We start from the raw sequence: 20,587 nt of genomic DNA, 5'->3' as shown, positions 1-20,587 counted from the left end.
CGGCGGTCTGTTAATAATCGAGTCTGGACCAGACAATCCAGTGATTGATATCATGAGCATCGATCCACGCAATTGCGATCGATGACATATATCAACCAAGTCAGCGAGTCTGACCACCCGATCCCGTTAGTCGCCTTTTACGACAAGCATAGTCGCCTTTTACGGCAAGCATGGGTTGCTGAAGACCAATTCTACCCCGGAATCTTCACGGGTCAGGAGACGTCAGGTGTTTCAACTGCTTTGACTGTTGTTTAATCCGATAGTGGGGAAGCCAAGACTCGTCCACGGTCACAAATCACTCAACTCATTGAGCTGGGTCTGCTTCAAAACCACGTTACGTCTCACTAGTGAGGATGAACCTGAAGCGTTTCTAATCAGGAATCAGAAGCCTTGGAACCTAGCGTGCTGAAACTGTTCACTCTTCAGAATGTTTTCAACTCTGTTATGAGAGATGCTGACTGTATTGGCTATGTCGCGTATGGTGAGTAGTCAATCATCCCTTATCATATCAGTGAGTGAGTGAGTATGGTTTAACGCCGCTTTTAGTAATATTCCAGCAATATCACGGCGGGGAACACCAGAAATGGGCTTCACACGTACCCATGTCGGGAATCGAACCAGGGTCTTCGGCGTGACGAGCGAACGCTTTAACCACTAGGCTACCCGACCGCCCCCCTTATCATATCATATATTTATATGTTTTCTTTAGCCGTGGCAGTTGAAGGTCTTCTTGATCTTGAAACATCTTCGAGACCGTCTCTAATGTCTTCACCTCTTGAACTCCGCTGCCCACCTCTTAAAATTGGCAAAGGAAGGATCGTCGTCAACTTTTTGATTCAACCTTAACATGAAGGGATATTTATTCGGTGCAAGGCCTATCGACTTTCAAGTCAACGGTTGGTAACTGATACAATGTAAGAGTTTATAATGAGTGAGTGAGTGAGTGAGTATGGCTTTACGCCGCTTTTAGCAATATTCCAGCAATATCACGGCGGGGGACGAATAAGAGTTTATAAGTAGGAGGATGTGTTATAAGGTCAACATATCCGTATGTGAGTGAATGAGTGAGTTGGGTTTAACGCCAACTTTTAACAGTATTCCAGCTATATCGCGGCGTGTCAGCTTAATGTGGGAGGAAAGCCCGAAGTGATGCAGGTCTTAGAAGTTTACCACTTCGGTGAAACCCACGAGCACGGGTATGGTGCTGACAAACCTAGAAACATAATCAGGGCGAACCGGGATTCGAACCCACAATCATAGGTTTCTGGCGTGTCCAAGGGACGCAACTCTGCACAGCGAATCGCGGCGCCGTAGACGACTGGGCCACCCGCCCCCTAATGGCGGGTTATGAGTTACTAAACTCAGTATAGTCCTGTATCTGTATAGGGTACTCAGCTAACCTTGGCGATGTGAGATATTCCCCTTTCTGTTTCTTAAAACACTTGCCACCAGCCTCCGTGGTCTAGTGTATAGAGCGTCTGCCCAGAGATCGCATTAAAAGATGGTACTTGTTGTTACCCTGACTGGCACTCTGCGGGCTAGTGCACTATTATACGGCATTAGGCCCGACTAGCACGCACGCACGCACGCACGCACGCACGCACGCACGCATGCACGCACACCCACGCACCAATACACATATGCATACGTGTCGCTATATATAGTCGCACTGTTAAAACCCCCATTAACTAAGCACATGTCTTGCAACATCTCCATGCATACACGCACGATCGGCGTTTTTTCCTAGACCCTTATATCACAGGGTGGCTGTTGTTGACGGCATACCTCCGTTGAAGACTGAATGAGTTATCGTTATGCAGGGCTGCACTACTAAGAATTTATCACAACGAAAGTGAAAATAGATTTGCCAGAACACTGACGCCTGTATGTAGGTCAGATGCACAGTGATACCGCCGGATGTAGGTGACGCAGTGTGCAGACATCTGAGATTCCGACATCAGCACCCAGACACACCCCTCACGTTCCACAGGTAAGACATATATAATTGCTGTTATCTACGTTTGTTGGTATCCGAGACAGTGCGAGTGATAGAGGTAGAAGAACATAGGGAGGTAGAACAGTTGCCTCGGCAGATTAATGGTGTGTGTGTGTGTGAGTGTGTGTGTGTGTGTGTGTGTGTGAGAGAGAGAGAGAGAGTGAGAGAGAGAGAGAGAGAGAGAGACAGAGAGAGAGAGAGAGAGAGAGAGAGAGTGTGTGTGTGTGTGTGAACGTGTCCTGTCATGTGTTTTCTTCTCTACATGACACTGTATACTTTTGAAACACTAGTAGGTTGACCTCATCTCGAAGCCACTTACATTGCTCTGTGTTACCCCAAAACAGACATTGAATAAACTTTGACAATGCAGGGGAGGCAACTCTGGGTTGGCGTCTGAAGCGAATTTCCTTAAAATCAGTGGCATGTTTGTTGTTTAACGCTGCACTCAGCAACGAGTGTGAACTGTGGATTGCTCTCTTATTTCATAATTCGGGATCCGTCTCCGAATTGTATTACACATCAGTGAAAGGGAAGCAAGTCTGTTTTGTGCAGTTTTTCACGGACAAGATTCAGTTCGACCCCAAACGAGTTAGCACCGGTCATATTATATTTTTTTTAAAGCGATTGGTGATTTTAAGTGTCATACGGTTGGAATTTTCCGAGGTAAGAGTCTGACGCGATTCCCCCTTTTTTCATTCAGTCCTCAAAGAAGACGATTAAATTTGGACAGTCATTCATACAGGTAATAATAAACCTATTTTGTTTCATTCAAATACCACTGATATTGTTACTGTTTATTATTATAATTGTTGTTGTTGCTGTTGCTATTGTTATTATAATACAGGCCAGTATATGCTACAGTCTCACAGTTACATTGAATATTTCAAAGATGCAGTTTTGTGATCGATGAATACAGCGATCTTTAAATGCTTGCTTGTGAAGGTGTATGTCCAATGTCTCTGTTTTCATTTTTTTTAATTGATTGCAATGTGTAATTATGAGATTGTTCATATCCATAGACGCAATTCGTCGACGATGTCATTCATCGGGCGAGCAGGATGTCGCCACTGTGGATGTAGAGAATACGTGAAGCCACCAGAGGGAGAGAAATGTTACCACTGCAACCACGAGATGGACCTTCACGTCGTCAAATATCAACCACAACCAACTGTTAGAGCACCAACCAGCAAGACTGGTGAATCATCTGTTCAGAACACAATGGATGCTGCCACGGTGGATGTTAGTCTGATGCACACGGGAGAGGCGTTTGAACAAGGAGCCCCTGACATATGTTTCGAAGAGACGTGGGAAGTCCGCGCACCGTCTGACTTGGCGCATGGACATTTCGTCAAGCCCCATGATAGAGGTGCAGTCATCACAAAGCGAGTATCATCAATGACAGGAAAGGATGGAGATATTGGATCTAGTGAAGGTAATAGTCACTCTACTGCAGCACCAAGATCAATAGATGCGAAGCCAGACAAAGAACAGTTAAGTCCAGTTCCTAAACGAACAGCGTCTGAGATCAGTACCCCAAAGAGGACACCGATAAAGGCATCCAATGTGTTCGTAGCTCCAGCACCTTACGATGGACCGGTATGTATTGGTACTTTGTAATAGATGTTTTTATGACATATCATACAAACGATATAAATACTATTGTGTTTCGGAATACTTTTTTGAGGACCTTTCAAGTGATGAGTCCTTAATTCGGAGCCAACACTGTGAAAAGTCTTGCCCAGTCACCCAAACATACTTTGGTCATAAACACAGTGTTTGCTTTGTTTGTAGAAACCATCTTGCTGGCGTCTTAGAATGAGCCATCTTGCCTACGGAACTGAACCCCCAGAAGCACTAAATGGCTCATACAAAATTGCCGAGAATGGTCGGACAATCTATGTAGGCAATGCCGAGAGTGCATCAGTCAGAAGAGCACTGAGGAGACATTTCAAAGGAATGGACAAACAACACATTGGAGCATATCTAAGCACCCTACACGAAGAACACAAAGAGAAATTTATAACAGTGTTTTGGCTTGATATTAGCATCAAACATGCCTGTAATTGCAGCTACCTTAAGTGTTTTGAAAGAATGGAAGGAAGAAAGCCACTGTGCAACATGCAGGGCCATCCCTTCATCGCGCGACCAAAGCGAGTGGGTTCTTGTTCAGAATCTGGCCCAGATGATCACAAAATGGAAATCTAAAAATCGGAGTAAAGGATACTTTGCGAACATTTTGAATTTGAATAGGGCAAATGTATTCTCATTTGCATAAGTTGTGGTTAATTACTGTTTCTTTGTCTCACCTATTATTTTCATATGACTTGGTTGAGCTGAATAAAGATTTCGTCAAAAGCAAGATTAACTTCGTTATTATTGAGGTCATTATTTGATATGGCATCAGAAGGGTTGTCGTCACCTTTACTGACATGTTTGGTTATTAATATAGCCAGGCAGCTTATCAGAGTGAGTGAGTGAATTGAGTTAAACGTCGCTTTTAGCAATATCACGGCGATAGACACTAGACATAGGTTCCACCCATTGTATCCCTGTGGGGAATCGAATAAAGAGCTTCAACGTGACGAGCGAACGACAGACCATTGGTATAGGTTTAAAAGATAAGATTTTTTTTATAGAATAATAGTGAGTGAGTTGGGTTTAACGCCGCTTTTAACAGTATTCCAGTTATAGCGCGGCGTGTCAACTTAATGTGGGAGGAAAGCCCGAAGTGATGCAGGTCTCAGACGTTTACCACTTCGGTGAAACCCACGAGCACGGGTATGGTGCTGACAAACCTAGAAACATAATCGGGGCGAACCGGGATTCGAACCCACAATCATGGGTTTCTGGCGTGTCCAAGGGACGCAACTCTGCACAGCGAATCGCGGCGCCTTAGACGACTGGGCCACCCGTGCCCCCTTATAGAATAATGAGTTAACCATAAACAATAACCTGTCTCGAACATACACTTACGAAAGGTGAGGGATAAGGGTGTTATATTGTGTGACATTGGTGATTTCGTCATGGCAGTCATATTGTGTGATTCATATGCATGCTGTCGTCCAAATTTAGTTTGTCTTGACCTGGTATGATTGGGAACGGGGCGGTCGGGTAGCCTAGTGGTTAAAGCGTTCGCTCGTCACGCCGAAAACCCGGGTTCGATTCCTGACATGGGTACAATGTGTGAAGCCCATTTCTGGTGTCCCCCGCCGTGATATTGCTGGAATATTGCTAAAAGCGGCGTAAAGCCATACTCACTCACTCACTCACTCACTCATGATTGGGAACAGGCCACAGGCAGTTATCGCCATAACATTGCTGACTGGTTGAAACAGCATTATACTCGGTTACATTTCTAAATGACAATATTGTTTGTGGTAAATTTAAGTATTAATGTTATTTGTTGTTTAAAGCTGCATTCAGCCCAGTTATAGTCCAGCTACATGATGGCGGCTTTTTTAAAACTGTTTTTTTCTGTACGATTCCGAGTCGTGCTGTCTAACAAATAGCCAAACCTATTGTATTTGTTCACGTTTCAGACATGACAACGTTAACGGACATCAACCGAGACAAGTACGGAGTTGTTCGGGGGAAGTGTCGAGACTGCCCCGAGGACTGTCCTCAGTATTCCCAGCCTGTCCTCAGACACAACTGTACGTATTGCGGGTGCCCGGCGGGTCAGCATGAGAGGGTGGAACCTCGACCTGAACTCATCATCAAGATGGAACCAGGGGAGGAGGGGGCAGGATCTCCGGGGCGGAGTGATGACCGACCACCACGCGGTCCGTCGAGAAGACCACTGTCGCCCACTGGCTCACCAAGTCACCAGGGTACATCACGTACAGTAATCCAGGTATCATTTCAACCCGTTAACTTAGCTCTTTAGCTTTAGAAAGTTTTAGAAGTTAGTTTGTCATTCGTGAGGTTTCATTTTAATGTAACCTTTCCTATATGGCTTATATTGTGTAAGCATCAGTGATGGATGGAGAACATGATTAACTAACGTTTGATCTTAGCTGCGACCGAGGCTTTGAACATAAGCACGTGCATACGTACGTTATTTGTTGTTACACGACAAGCCTATGGAATGGGGGATGAAATTGACTTGATTGAACAGGTTTCTATCAGCTGCACTTCAAATATTTAACTTGTATGTTTCAGAAACGTTGTAAGACGTTATTTGAGGATTCTGGCGTCACATATTCTCATCTTCAAAGAAACCTTACAAAAACCCAACGCGGCGTGTTTACAGTTTAGTGGAAGGGAAAAATAATTTATGTTGGGGAGCCAAAAAAGACGCCCCTATTAACTAACCTTCGTGGTATCTTTACTGGTGGAAGCAATCAAGATATCAGCAAATGTTTGAAAAGTTTACCCAACGATTTGAAAGAGAAGCATGTCCGAATCGCTTGGCTGAGACACATGGATGACGACCCACACTGCGAGACGTGCAGAGAAGGCAAGAAAAGGCTGCTTTCGTATCGACAGTGTGTTTCAAAACTGCAAAGCAAGAATCCAAGGGAGGTCCTCTTGGATCTCAAGACAAAATTATCACGCCATTAGAATCAAAATGTTTCTCGTGTTTCAACTGACCACAAATTGTAGTGTTTAGTTTGAAACCTTTCTACTCCTGGCATCGTCTATGTAGCTGTATGTCACTTTATCTCAACAGTCTGTAGCATAATTGTAGTTTTAAGGATTTTCTTGGAAAATATACTTTTGGGTAAAATCCCAACTCCCCAGTATGCAACAAACCACTCAGGGTATAACAGAAGGGTATGATGTTTGAACATGTATTTGGGTGAAGGAAAATGTCATATCTCAAAGTTCCTTTACCTTTCAAAGCTCTATTTACAAGACATTTCTACATATCTTCTGATAAGAACATTATAATGCTGGACAGAATGTGAATTGGAATCACCTCATCATATTTAGTGTGATCCCCAGTTAGGTGGCCTAGCTTTGGTTGCCAGTGGTTTACTGTTTTACTGTCTAAGTAAGGATAAGAACTTATGGATGAACAACTTCTTTATTACAATTAAGAGCGACGTTTCGGTGTAGGTTCTAACACCGTTATCAAGCAAGAAGTTGTTCATCCATAAGTTCTTATCCTTACTAAGAACTCCAACTTCTAAATGCCTATCAAAGATGTTATGTTTTACTGTCCTTTGTCGACAGGTAATTAAAAATAATTAACTTGTTTTCATCGCAATATGGCTGCAATATTGCCGATGCGATGTAAAATTTTAATTCACTCACTCATCATATTTAGATATGATACAACCTGAGGCAAATGAAATACGAGAATATCCAGTGATTTAATATGTACTGTTCCCCTACTTTTCAACTATGCCTGTGAGTATGTGTTATGAGTAGATGCCCGAACGCGAATAATCCCGAAGGCGTACGTGGGACTTAAAATATCAATCACTGGTTTATCTGGTTCAGAATCGGTTATCTACGACCGCCGTCGTATTGACGTATACGATTTACATTTGACTTAATCATTATCGTTATCATGACGTCTCAGGCAGCATAATAAGTACTGGTTGCTAAACAATCGCATCCGAGGTATTTACTGCCTTACTGTGTTTTATATGTTTATACTTAAGACTAGTATTATGTTTGACATTATCTTTTGCACTTTGACCATGCCTTTATGTTTATTCTTTGCGTGCATGTTTTTTGTTCTCATAAATAACATTTTTACAGAAAACACATTGTCTTATCATAACATGTTTTATAAATATTTCTTTCAAACTTATATTCGAATAAAAGTTCCTTAGAGACTGTCATCTTTATTCCTGGGGGCACAGTTGCTGAACTAACAGTAACCTCATACCTCGACAGCGAAAAAGACAAACATGAATAGTGAGGGAGTATGGTTTTACGCCGCTTTTAGCAATATTCCAGCAATATCACGGCGGGGGACACCAGAAATGGGCTTCACACATTGTACCCATGTCGGGAATCGAACCCGGATCTTCGGCATGACGAGCGAACGCTTTAACCACTAGGCTACCCGACCGCCCCACAAACATGACTAGGAAAGCAAGGCGGAACAATGTGTACTTGTACTGGAGCAAGGGAAAGCCAGTACCGTGGATCATGAGGTCATGAGGTCTGGCCCATACGCGATTATTTAAAGACCGCCGTCATATAGCTGGAATTTTGAGTGCGGCGTTAAACAAACAAACAAATAAACAAACATGAGATTGACTTTCAGCAGCTCCTGCTCTGCCACGACATCTAGGGGTCAAATACTGCCCTCATGACCTTATATGGGCAGTGAAGTTTCTGCACTCACGACACAGCTATATAGGCAAAACAGTTCCTTCACTCATGACCAAACTATATCAGCAAAGCAATGCATGTACTATTGATCCAACTATGTAGACAAAACAATTCCCGAACTCATGCCGCATGTTCACAGGGAAACCAATTCATGCACTTTTATGACTCCACTATTCTTGCTCTCTTCTTTGAATATTTCTAAGCAAAGTAGAGAAAAAACTTGTTTTTGCAACATCACCGGTGTCTACCGACATTACATTACCATTATGCCTTGAATGCTCTCAAAGGTTCAGCTATATAAACTTTGTGATTCTTGAGAACAAAACCTTTTTGTGAAATCTCCATCTCTTAATGTTTTCGGCCAAATAAAATAAACAATGAAATTCGAATGATTTGAACAAAGTATGATGCCATCAAATGAAGAAGTTTACACAACATTTAGCTTCCACAATCCGACAAAGGATGGTATTTACACACCCGAAAATGCAAATTTGAGAGTGTGATTAAAATACAAAAGTCAAAATATAATGCAACGAAAAACTGAATGTATATGTTGAATCCGACTTCTACACTCCACATACACTAAACGTCATTACACTTTGAGTAAAAAGCATAAAAATGGGTTTTCATTATGGCTTCACGTGTCCATTAATTAAAAGGGGATAGAATCAAGGCGTGATTTACTCTTTCACTGAAAAATGCATTTAGATAATATTACGCTTCACTGGTCAGTCAAGATATGTGAATTGTTTGTTCGAACATTTTGTCAGATAGTCAGAAGGGCCTGGTAGCAAACGCGGGTAGTCTCCCAATGTCAGTCAACAGATCGGGAGGTACCAAACCTAAGGCACAGAGAACAATGGAGAGTCGGACAACTTGGTACCTGGGATGCAAGCCTGACATTTCGAAAGCGAGGTCCGCATACTCGCCATGCTTTTCCTGAATCTTGTCAATCACATTAGTGTAAAAAGAGACAGAAAATTCAATGATATAAATGATTTCATTGGATTTATCAAAAAGGACAAGGTTTGTTGGCTTGGGAACGTCTGAGGCTGTAAACGGGCCTATTCCAAAAAAAATTGTATTTATCATATTCCATGACGCCCTCTACATATTCCGGGTCGTACCATGGATGGACCTCTGTATCAAAACCACAAGCATGGCGAAAACAGTAATAAAATGATCGAGCTACACCATCATGTCGCTTAAGATACTGTGTTTGTGCCAAAGCTGACAATGTGTTGGACAGTCTCATTGACTATATTTACAGACCGCCGTCATATAGCTGGAATATTGCTGAGTGCGGCGTTAAACAACAAACAAACAAACATGGCATATTCTACATTTCATATTTACATTTTGATGCAAAATCACACATTGACAGTTTCGAGCTGGAAGTGACTGGTCTTGAGCAGCAAACGGAAAGCCTTCTTTTTCCCTTTTCAGGACAGTCGACTTCATCCTTGCGAAGGACTCTGCAGGGTTGATCTTCACAACACATTGCACATAAACTGGATGCAGTGGTCGTTCAGATAGCCTCTCATAAAACTGGGCCGAGTCTGGGCCGATTTGATATAGCACGTCCCTTGGTTGGCACTCATTTGAATACCGTTAAGTAGTACAGAACCATCAACAAAATCAACACTGACATGAGATTATGTCCAACATACTTGGCTCCTTTAAGAAAACTGTGCAATGCCTTGTTTTCATCATGAGTGATATTATTTATATTATTATTAATGTCCTGCTGTCAATGGGTATATATGATCAAAGCAACATTATCCTTTGAGAATATGCTATGGATATGCGCTGGGGTTATGAAGAAGAGTGAGTGTTGGGTTTCACGCCTCTTTGAACAATATTCTAGTTTTATCACGGTGTGTCAGCTTGATAGGGGGGGGGGGGGGGGGGGAGACCCGGAGTGATGCGGGTCATGATCCTATCTCACTCATGGATACAGAGTTTAGTTGAAACAATGGACTCACCTTGACATATCCTTGAACTAAGATGTATGGCGTGTTTATGTGCGTTGTCTGTATGTGTGTATGCGTACAAGTATTTACGTGCGTGTGCGTTATGTTTGTGCGCGTCAGAACCTAATATTTGCGATGCATTTCTTTGTTTGAATATGCTACAGGACGACTTAATCTGATATTGTCTAAGAAACTACTTGTATGTATTTACGTGAGTGTGTGTGTTTGGGTAAAATCGATTCCCATATGCTTCTTCTTAGATATATTTCAGCACTGAATAGGTCACCAGTACAATAGCAGATTAATGCTTGTATGTTGTTTAACGCTGCACTCAGCAATATTCCAGCTATATGACGGTGGTCTGTAAAAAAAAATAATCAATTTTGGACCAGACAATCCAGTGATTGACATCATGAGCATTGATCCACGCAATTGGGATACGATGACATGCATCAACCAAGTCAGCGAGCCTGACCACCCGATCCTGTTAGTGGCCTTTTACAGAAAGCATGGGTTGCTGAAAACCAAGTTCTATCCCATATCTTCATAGGTATTCAGACTAATGAAGGGATTTGGTTATTACCATGTGTGAAATGGTTGATTGTTCCTGGAAGGTGTGGACCATTCTATCAACTACTGTTGTCATGGTCCAGATGATGCACAAGGTGATATAGCTATTATATTGATGACTACGGAATTAAACAACATTCACTCACTCAATCATTATTAATTGATATGTTGTACACACCAAACATTCCCTGGTTTCCAATCACTCTGGTATGAAATATAAGGTGGAATTTGATTAATGAGATGTAATTTTGGTATTAATCGATGAAAAATTTGTTTTATTGCACAACACACATGAATATATTTACAGACACTCTGGAAACAATCAAGTGTCCAGTCTTCAATTTTAGGTAAAATCCATTTGCAAGGAATGTTGCAAGATGCAATTATTGTGACTATAGTACTGGGTGTCATGCAATAGGGATTATGACATGGTCACAGAGTGTTCCACCTTTGACAACATGACCATGGGGTGTTCCACCTTGACAACAGGACCATAGAGTGTTCCACCTTGACAACATTACCACAGAGTGTTCCACTTGACAACAGGACCACGGAGTGTTTAATCTTGACAACATAACGTAGGTCTGTTCACAACATGACCTAGGTCTGTTACACCTTGACAACATGACCATGGAGTGAACACGTTTCACAACACTACCATAGAGTGCTTCATCTTGACAACATGACCTTGGTCTGTTCCACCTTCACAACATGGCCTTGGAGTGTTCCACCTTGACAACACGACCATGGAGTGTCCCATCTTGACAACATGACCTTGAAGTGTTCCACCTTGACAACGTGACCATGGAGTGTTCCACCTTGACAACACGGCCTTGGAGTGTTCCACCTTGACAACACGACCATGGAGTGTCCCATCTTGACAACATGACCTTGGAGTGTTCCACCTTGACAACGTGACCATGGAGTGTTCCACCTTCACAACATGACCTTGGTTTGTTCCAGCTTGACAACACGACCATGGAGTGTTCCACCTTGACAACACGACCATGGAGTGTTCCACCTTCACAACACGACCCTAGAGTGTTCCACCTTGACAACACGACCCTAGAGTGTTCCACCTTCACAACACGACCATGGAGTGTTCCATCTTGACAAAATGACCTTGGTCTGTTCCATGGAGTCAACATGTTTCACAACACGACCATGGAGTGAACACGTTTCACAACACGACCATGGAGTGAACATGTTTCACAACACGACCATGGAGTGAACACGTTTTGCAACACGACCATGGAGTGAACACGTTTCACAACACGACCATGGAGTCAACATGTTTCACAACCTGACCATGGAGTGAACACGTTTCACAACACGACCATGGAGTGAACATGTTTCACAACACGACCATGGAGTGAACACGTTTTACAACACGACCATGGAGTGAACACGTTTCACAACACGACCATTGAGTGAACACGTTTCACAACACGACCATGGAGTCAACACGTTTCACAACACGACCATGGAGTCTACACGTTTCACAACACAACCATGGAGTGAAAACGTTTCACAACACGACTATGGCATGTATCAACCTAACAACATGACTATCATGTGTACCATCTTCACAATACAACCTTGTAATTTCCACCTTGTCAACACTTCACATATTTCACATAATCAGGGCGTGTAGTCTATAGGCATGAAATGAATCATTGCATTAAATACACAGCAGACATTCAAACAACATGGCTCTGTCAATATTAACGAAAATTTACAGAAAATAAGCATAACAGAAATTTCTTGGGACATACAGCAACATACAGATGACATTCTCAAATGCTTCATACACAGCTACCCAGTGGAAGACATTGAAACAAACAAGAGATGTATAATTGTCAAAACATTCTCGTGAATTCCTATGGATTAAAATCAGTGAGATGTATCTTTAGTACACACATACAATAGTAAACAAGCTTCGGTGATGTACCTTTTTGTAGGAAACGGGTAAATATGTTCAAAGTATTCAAACAGTCTGATGTAATGGGGAGGAATCATTAGCCGTAGGTGACAGGGCTCCGTTTCACACAGCGATTGTAGGGCTACGGCTGTAATAAGCTTATGTTAGGTATAGGGGTTGCAATAGTCACAGTGATATGATCGTTTGACTTGTCCTCTTTATCAGAGGCTGACACTTATTATAGGAAATATGGTAAATTGTAACTAATGTGAATAGAGACACGAAACAAGTGGATTTCATCTTCTGTATTAGTTGTGAATCTCCATTCATATATCTTGTGTCTCACTGAAACAGGCTGGTGGGGTAGTGGTTAAAGTGTTTGCTCATCACGCCTAAGGATCAGGTTTGACTCCCCACATGGGTGAATTTCCTTAACCAGTAAAATTGATTCTCTTTAAATCCTAACCTAAAGAGCAAAACAATTTTTAAAACACAAAATAGAAACCTGAAGATATGAATGGGACTAAACTGGCTCTAACATTTTCATCCCCAAATACACTACTTCCCACAATGAATATTGTTACCTTACACAGCAATCCTGTTCTTATTCATCATATTTTAGAAACATATTGCACCTATATAACTTTTGGAAATGTAAGGTATACATGTGTTCAATTTGACAGAATGTAAGTCTCTCAGTTCCTTCTTATATTTTATACCAATAATTGAACCACTGTAGGAGGTGTCATTTCAGAGACTAGATGTTATTGAGAATACCCACAGTAAGGGGCTATTGAGAATACCCCCAGTGATGAGTTATTGAGAATACCTGCAGTGATGGGTTATTGAGAATACCCCCAGTGATGAGTTATTGAGAATACCCCCAGTGATGAGTTATTGAGAATACCCCCAGTGATGAGTTATTGAGAATACCTGCCTGAATACCTGAATAATGTCTTCAAACGATTTTTAAATGCAAACATGATCAGTATGCTTCGAGAATGGGGACACACACCCCTGCACACTCCATTGAATCCATATGTGCACAAAATTGGGAACAAATAGCAATATACATCATACATTTAATTTTTTAATGTTTTTTACTTTTGTAAAATTGTAGGATTTGGGAAAAACTAAATTATGAAGCCGGTCTACTACTTCTTTAATAAAAAAATAATTATTATCACCATTAAACACAGATGGCAAAGGTAGTCATCTTACAGTCACAGTCTACAAAATATAGTTGAGGCATTAATGAAACGCACCACTGTGAATGAAGGGATTTATCTTTGATTCCAAACTAAGTGCCCTTGGCAGGAAAATTGGGAAAATATTTTTTCAATGTTCTTATTTTTGTCAATTCAAAGGAATTGAGAATTTTTAATTCAAATATGGATTTTTAACTGTCATTTGCTGCGGCTTGAGATGAATTCGAATACTACCATGAAACATATTCCCGAATATATTCCTACCCTACCAACTTGTTTTATCATTTTTCCAACAAACATAGTATGGGATAGCAGAACAAATACAGCTTCAGTAAACAAGCTGAAATCCAACCTGAAAAATATCAATCAATTGCAACCATAGAAATTTCAATACTCTAAAATTCTTTGAACATCCACTGAAATACCACTGCAGGAATTCCAGTACATAACCAAGATCCACAAAGATTCAGCTTTCTTAAAAGGGTAGCCGGTAGGGATGATGGGTTGGTGCACTTGAAATGTAACAGATGCTAGACATGGTACATTAATAAGTCAAATAATTGTTATTTTGCGGTAAACATGTCTTCAAACCATTTTTAAATGCAAACATGATCAGTATGCTTCTAGAATGGGGACACACACCCCTGCACTCTCCATTGAATCCATGTGTGCACAAAATTGGGAACAAATAGCGATATACATCATAAATTTATTTTTTTAATGTTAAATTTATAAAATTGTAGGAATTGGGAAATTCTAAATTAAATTTTTTACTGCACATGAAAACCGCCTCTGAGCAGGACCAGATAAATCCCTGTAATCTTACAGCAAGGAACAAGAAATATTTGACAACCAACTGTCAAATCCTGTAATGCTGTACAGGACGATTGCACAGAAAAAAACAGAACATCAGTGAATGTATGACACATGGAAGACTTTTCAATAATACAAGTGAGTGAGTGAGTGAGTGAGTATGGTTTTACGCCGCTTTTAGCAATATTCCAGCAATTTCACGGCGGGGGACCCCAGAAATGGGCTTCACACTTTGTACCCATGTCAGGAATCGAACCCGGGCATTCTGCATGATGAGCGAACGCTTTAACCACTAAGCTACCTGACCCCCCCTTCAATGATACAAACTGCTACACCTCCTTTATCACACAGGTCATGCTTCCACATGCTGGCTCCTCCCATTATCTCCCGACTGACACTCGGACTGACACTGTATACCTGTTGATACATGTCCATCAGTCCCGGATGAATTCCATTTTTATTAACCAATACACTAATTTTCATTATTTTCATGCTTTTCTATTACATTTTGCACTTGAAAGCATTAACATGCAATTCAAAAATAGAAATATGAATCCTACAATAAAAAAATAAATTGAAAAAAATATATTCTCACTTTTAAAAATGTGTGGAACAGAAAGACTACAGAAAGTTTATATCTTAAACCAAACTTGAAGCGTCTAAATGCAATAGATTATAATTTTTAAAGACAAAAAAAAGAGTTTGTATTACCGGAAAATATTGAAGAGAAAATAGTTACGATTTTATTGCAGAATTTACAGCAGATTTTAGTAATTTTAACTACCAAATTTTGGTAATTTTACTGCAGAATTTGATAATTTTACAGCAGAATTCATCTGGGTCTGGTCTGTGTGATGGTTTAACCTGACACCATCTGTAGTTACACATGTAGTTACAGTCTTGAAGGGCATGAGCATGATCTAAGGCTAGTCTTATACTTGTATCAAACAGACCACATCATACAACTGACCATTCAAGGGCACTCATCCAATAAACTTCATCTATTTGCTCACTTGGCACACATCACAGTACACAACTTCAAGGCCGTTATATCTAATTACTTTCACGGATCAACAGGGCAACATTGAACACAAACCCCCTACCATATTTAAATATTAAAAAAACAGACTTTGAAGATATAAGGGGAAAAAGAGTGCCTCTTTGATTTACTTTTCCTAAAGAAATGGATGGACTGTACTTGTAATCCTATTTTCAATCTTACCTCAATCCACAAACATTGAGGGCAGTGCATGGTATTGAATAGAAAATATGTAAAAAAGTAAGATCTTAAAATTTAAAACCTGAGTCTTATGAAACTCACATTCCAGAACCATAATAATATAAAACATTCTGTACTTTTTTCACAGTTTGGCTACCAGGCAGATGACCACAGAGTACGCTGATCACTGTGTCGGATTAACAAAACTCTTTAATGAGTGATTTTGGTAATTCGTTGCAAATTAGGTGTGTTGGAGTCGGAGTGCAAGATTGTCGGATTAACAAGTCTAAATAGCACTGATTTAATCGGTTCCCATCATTAGAGTGAGATAAAGCCCATTGTCAGATTAACGAGTGTCGGATTAACGAGACTTGACTGTACTTGGGAAGGGTCATGAGTGAGTGAGTGAGTATGGTTTTACGCCGCTTTTAGCAATATTCCAGCAATATCACGGCGGGGGACACCAGAAATGGGCTTCACACATTGTGCCCATGTCGGGAATCGAACCCGGGTCTTCGGCGAGACGAGCGAACGCTTAAACCACTAGACTACCCGACCGCCCCTGGGAAGGGTCATGAAAAAATGGATATTTTATAATTTTGCGTTTTGCCTTTTCAGGGAGAGTCATGCAAAAAGTGGCGGACATAGGGAGCAGAGCTGCCTTAAACAATACTCATGCACTCACTCACTCCATACAAGCACTTGCAATACAGGTCATGCAGTAAGCATTATTGTACAACAGAAATTAGTTTTATAAATAAGAAATTCCCTTACAAATCGCGGTGCAGGTCACATGGTATGCATTATCTTACAACAGAAATCAGGTTTTTGAATAACAAAAAAACAAAGTACCTCACACATGTTATACAATTATGCTATGTCTTTGAAAGTGTCCTTGAAACTATCACTTGTGGAATACTGTGAGCAGTGTCATAACCCACTCATGTCACCAACACAGCATGTGGAGGACGACAACCCAATGCATATGTCATGGATATTATGCACAACACAATAAAACATCATCACAACATAAAACAGTCATTCGGAGAAAGCATGGAATGATGGTGAATAAGGCACAAAATGTTTTCTCACAATGGAATGGTGAAAATTCAGCCTTACAATATCCAAGTCTGTAACCATGGTAACACAAGGCATCACAAAGTTAGTAATCCAATTTGACATTATGCATATTTTGGAAAGTATTGGCTAGTCATCAGACAGCAATTTGGTTGTGGGAAGAGTTCCGTCACTCATATCGATCTCAAAATCATTATCTAACTCTTTGTCTAGATCTTTGGCAGGGGAGTAGAACTTTTTCCCATAATTAAAATCCATCTGTTCCCACCTCCGGACAGCTTTCCTTTTCCGCCGGCATTTCTTCACGGCTATGACAACAATGAGCACAACAGCAGCCAGAGAACCAAATGCAATTCCGATAGCCATGCGTTGGTTATTATCATCTTCAACAATTGCAGAGTCCGTATTTGACGTCTCAGTTTCTGAAAAGGTCGGTTTGCCGCCAGTGGCCTCAATGGTTTCTTCAATTTCTTTTGTGAGATTAGCCGGCAGTTCCTCCGTCTTGAAGGGTCCATGGTTTTCTTGCACGATCCAGATTGAGTCCATGAGCTCGTGGTTCATGGCAGACTTCTGCTCCCAGAATGCATGGGTTGAGTTGACGATCTCCAGGCGGCCATAACTGTTGAGGGAGCCATTGTCTCGTCTGAAGGCAGACCAAGGATCTGGAATGAGGCACATGAAACTGATTAGTAATTGAACTGATGCTTGATTCAAGATCAGAATCCTCCTACAGACAAATATTACTCATAAGTACAATGCTGATAACAGCGATTTTGAAGATCTGGTTTTGGTTTGGTTTGGTTTGTTGTTTAATGCCACACTCAGCAATATTCCAGCTATATGACGGCGGTCCAGACAATCCAGTGATTGACATCATTAATATCAATCCACACAATTGGGATCGATGACATGCATCAACCAAGTCAGTGAGCCTGACCACCCGATCACGTTAGTCGTCTTTTACGGCAAGCATGGGTTGCTGAAGACCTAATCTACCCTGGATCTTCACGGGTCTATTGTAGATTAATAAGGATAGTCTGTGACAAAATGATCCTGTGGGGACTCCAGGTTAGAACTGGTAAATAGCAACCTTTGCTGTTTGTAAGAGGCAACTTAATAGATCATGTGGTCAGCCTTGGTGTTGCTCACAATATCAGTTGCTGGAAAAGCAGGGGTTGACAGCACAAGCATGATGTCATGGATAGCAGGATGACACACAAGAGACCCGTGAAGATACAGGCAGAGCATAGGTCTTCAGCAACTCATGCTTGCTGCAACAGGTGACTATGCTTGTCGTAAGAGGTGACTAATGGGATCGGGTGGTCAGACTCGCTGACTTGGTTGATGCATGTCATCGTATCCCAATTGCGTGGATTGATGTGCATGTTATCAATCACTGGATTGTCAGCCCCAGACTTGATTATTTACAGAATAGTTAATAGCTTGAAGAACAAAGAGTATAACATATGTTGACTTTTGCACATTTCTTTTGTGAATACACAAAATAACAGTCGTAAAAATAAATAATTCCTCAAATGGGAACTGCATAGCAGCAATTGGATAGCCCAGTGGTTCAAGCATTCGCTGATCATGCCAAAGGCCCCGGTTCAATTCCCCATAACCCACTCACTTGCACTCACTAATAATCAACTCACATACATTTTTTAATTACCATGACCTTACACTAAAAATAACTATTTCTTGTAAAACATATTTCCCGCTAACGAATTACTGTGCTAGTAACATGTGAAAGAGACTGATACAAGGGAGACAACTCTAATGATTTGCAGCCAAGCTGTCATGTTGTGGTAAGGCTCCCTACACTTACCATCAGTCCTGTTAGCCATGAGGTCCAGCCCATGTTTGCTGCCTGCTGCACCGGTGATCAGCTGTACGGGAGCCCCAGGGTTGGTGTAGTTGTTGGCAATGACCACACCCTTGTAATGAGGCCACAGACGCTCGTAGGAATGTTCATGAGCCTGGAGAACGATGTCCACTCCGAAGTGGTAGAAAATGTCCTCCAATCTGGAAATCAGTAAGAATATGTCAGATTCATTTCATAACATATCTGAAAAAAAATATTACGTAATGCAAGAATGTTTGTGATTTACACACTACCGTATTTGATGTAACAAGCGCCCAGGGCGCTCTCAAAATTAGAGACCGCCTCCGTGGTCTTGTGGTAGAGCGTCCGCCCGGAGAGCGGAAGGTCCAGGGTTCGATCCCGGGCCGCGTCATACAAAAAGACGTTAAAAGATTGTACTTGTTGTTACCCTGTCTGGCGCTCGGCATTAAGGGGCTAAAACAAGGACTGGTCGGCTCGGAGTCAGTATACTGTGTCTGAGTGGGGTATTCATGTTAAACTGCGGCATGGTATCTCAGTGAGCTAGCACTATAAATCGGCATCAGTCCGGACTAGTACAAGCAGCCACACACACACATACACGTGCATGCACGTCGCTATATAAGTGCAATAATCTTGGACGCGACGTTAAACCCCATTTCACCTCACCTCACCTCACCTCACCTCAAAATTAGAAATAGTGGGCTCTTATTAGAATATTATTTTGGTGAAAAAAAAACAGATTTGAAAGATAAATTTCGTGGTTTATGCTGACAGCCAGAAATGTTTATATACGAGAGATATATTTTTACAGAATTTAATTGCCCATAATTAAGGGTGCATATAACACATGCGTATTATACGCGAATAAATAAGTCTTGTGTACATTGATCAATCGGAAGGGGTGCTAATTGGGATTGTTCACTAGCCAATATGTTAGCAAATATCGCCATGGGTGCTTATTAGAGCGGGGCGCTTATTACGTCGAATACGGTATTCCTTGTTCGTCAAATTGAAATTATGTGCAGTTTATATTTCAAGTCAACTATAACATCATATAACATTGTGGGTCAGATACGGTGATAAGTATTATATAATGTCTCTCTGTATCCTTGTGCTTTTAAAAATCCATAGACGATTATTAGAGGACATTCTAAATGGGAATTTTCTCATATCAGGTATAAAGCTGTTTTATGAGAGCATAATAAATATATTGCATTCCTAACATATGACATTTATAATGCAGAAACACATAATGTCACTCCATCAATTAGCATTACAAACTGCATATGAAGACAGAGTTTGTGTGAACCACCCTATTTATCCTATGGCACCAAATGATTTACAGCCATTTAGAAACACCTCATCTTCTCGAGGCAAGGGAAGTAACTGACTGTAAAAGTCCAGTTTCCACCCTTTCCGAACAAGGCTGGAATTTCAGGGTTCAATCGTAGCGCCCCAGTGGCTAGTATGAGTTATGTCCCATTCTATGTCTCTCCTATTGACCAATGAAATTCCACTTCTCATGACACTTGCATTTGCTTCAGACAAAATGACAGCGCCCAGTGAAGATGATCTGATCGGCAATCAAGATCCATATTGTTATGAAAGGGGCCTTACTTTGTGAACTGCATCAAATCACATGAGCACCTTGATTAGAAATATGAAAAGAT

General features: G+C 41.2%; 2 protein-coding genes across 3 annotated transcripts in view; one reads left to right on the top strand and one right to left on the bottom strand.

Annotated features, from left to right (window-relative positions):
• The first annotated feature begins 1,784 nt into the window (after window positions 1–1,784).
• LOC139454436 (uncharacterized) lies at window positions 1,785–4,461 on the top strand. Of its 2 annotated transcripts, XM_071236137.1 has the most exons (4): window positions 1,785–1,990; window positions 2,697–2,738; window positions 3,016–3,592; window positions 3,788–4,461. In XM_071236137.1, the coding sequence occupies exons 3-4, from the start codon at window positions 3,032–3,034 to the stop codon at window positions 4,199–4,201; spliced, it is 975 nt and encodes a 324-aa protein (XP_071092238.1). In that variant the 5' UTR covers window positions 1,785–1,990; window positions 2,697–2,738; window positions 3,016–3,031; the 3' UTR covers window positions 4,202–4,461. The 2 variants fall into 2 exon arrangements, with proteins under 2 accessions (XP_071092238.1, XP_071092240.1); XM_071236139.1 differs by lacking the exon at window positions 2,697–2,738.
• A 6,853-nt stretch (window positions 4,462–11,314) lies between these two features.
• The window catches only part of LOC139454435 (acid phosphatase type 7-like), a 40,085-nt gene continuing 30,812 nt past the window's right edge, over window positions 11,315–20,587 (bottom strand). Inside the window, exons 8-9 of the mRNA XM_071236136.1 lie at window positions 18,900–19,096; window positions 11,315–17,733 (exon numbers count right to left, since the gene is read on the bottom strand). Of these exons, the coding sequence (XP_071092237.1) occupies window positions 17,201–17,733; window positions 18,900–19,096 (730 nt within the window). The 3' untranslated portion in view covers window positions 11,315–17,200. The remainder of the gene's footprint in view (window positions 17,734–18,899; window positions 19,097–20,587) is intronic.

This window comes from Haliotis cracherodii, unplaced genomic scaffold, assembly GCF_022045235.1.
Source record: "Haliotis cracherodii isolate W230 unplaced genomic scaffold, xgHalCrac1.p SCAF_10, whole genome shotgun sequence".
Taxonomy (NCBI): domain Eukaryota; kingdom Metazoa; phylum Mollusca; class Gastropoda; order Lepetellida; family Haliotidae; genus Haliotis; species Haliotis cracherodii.
Note: the sequence above shows the minus strand (reverse complement) of the source record. Positions and strands in the feature narration are given on the sequence as shown.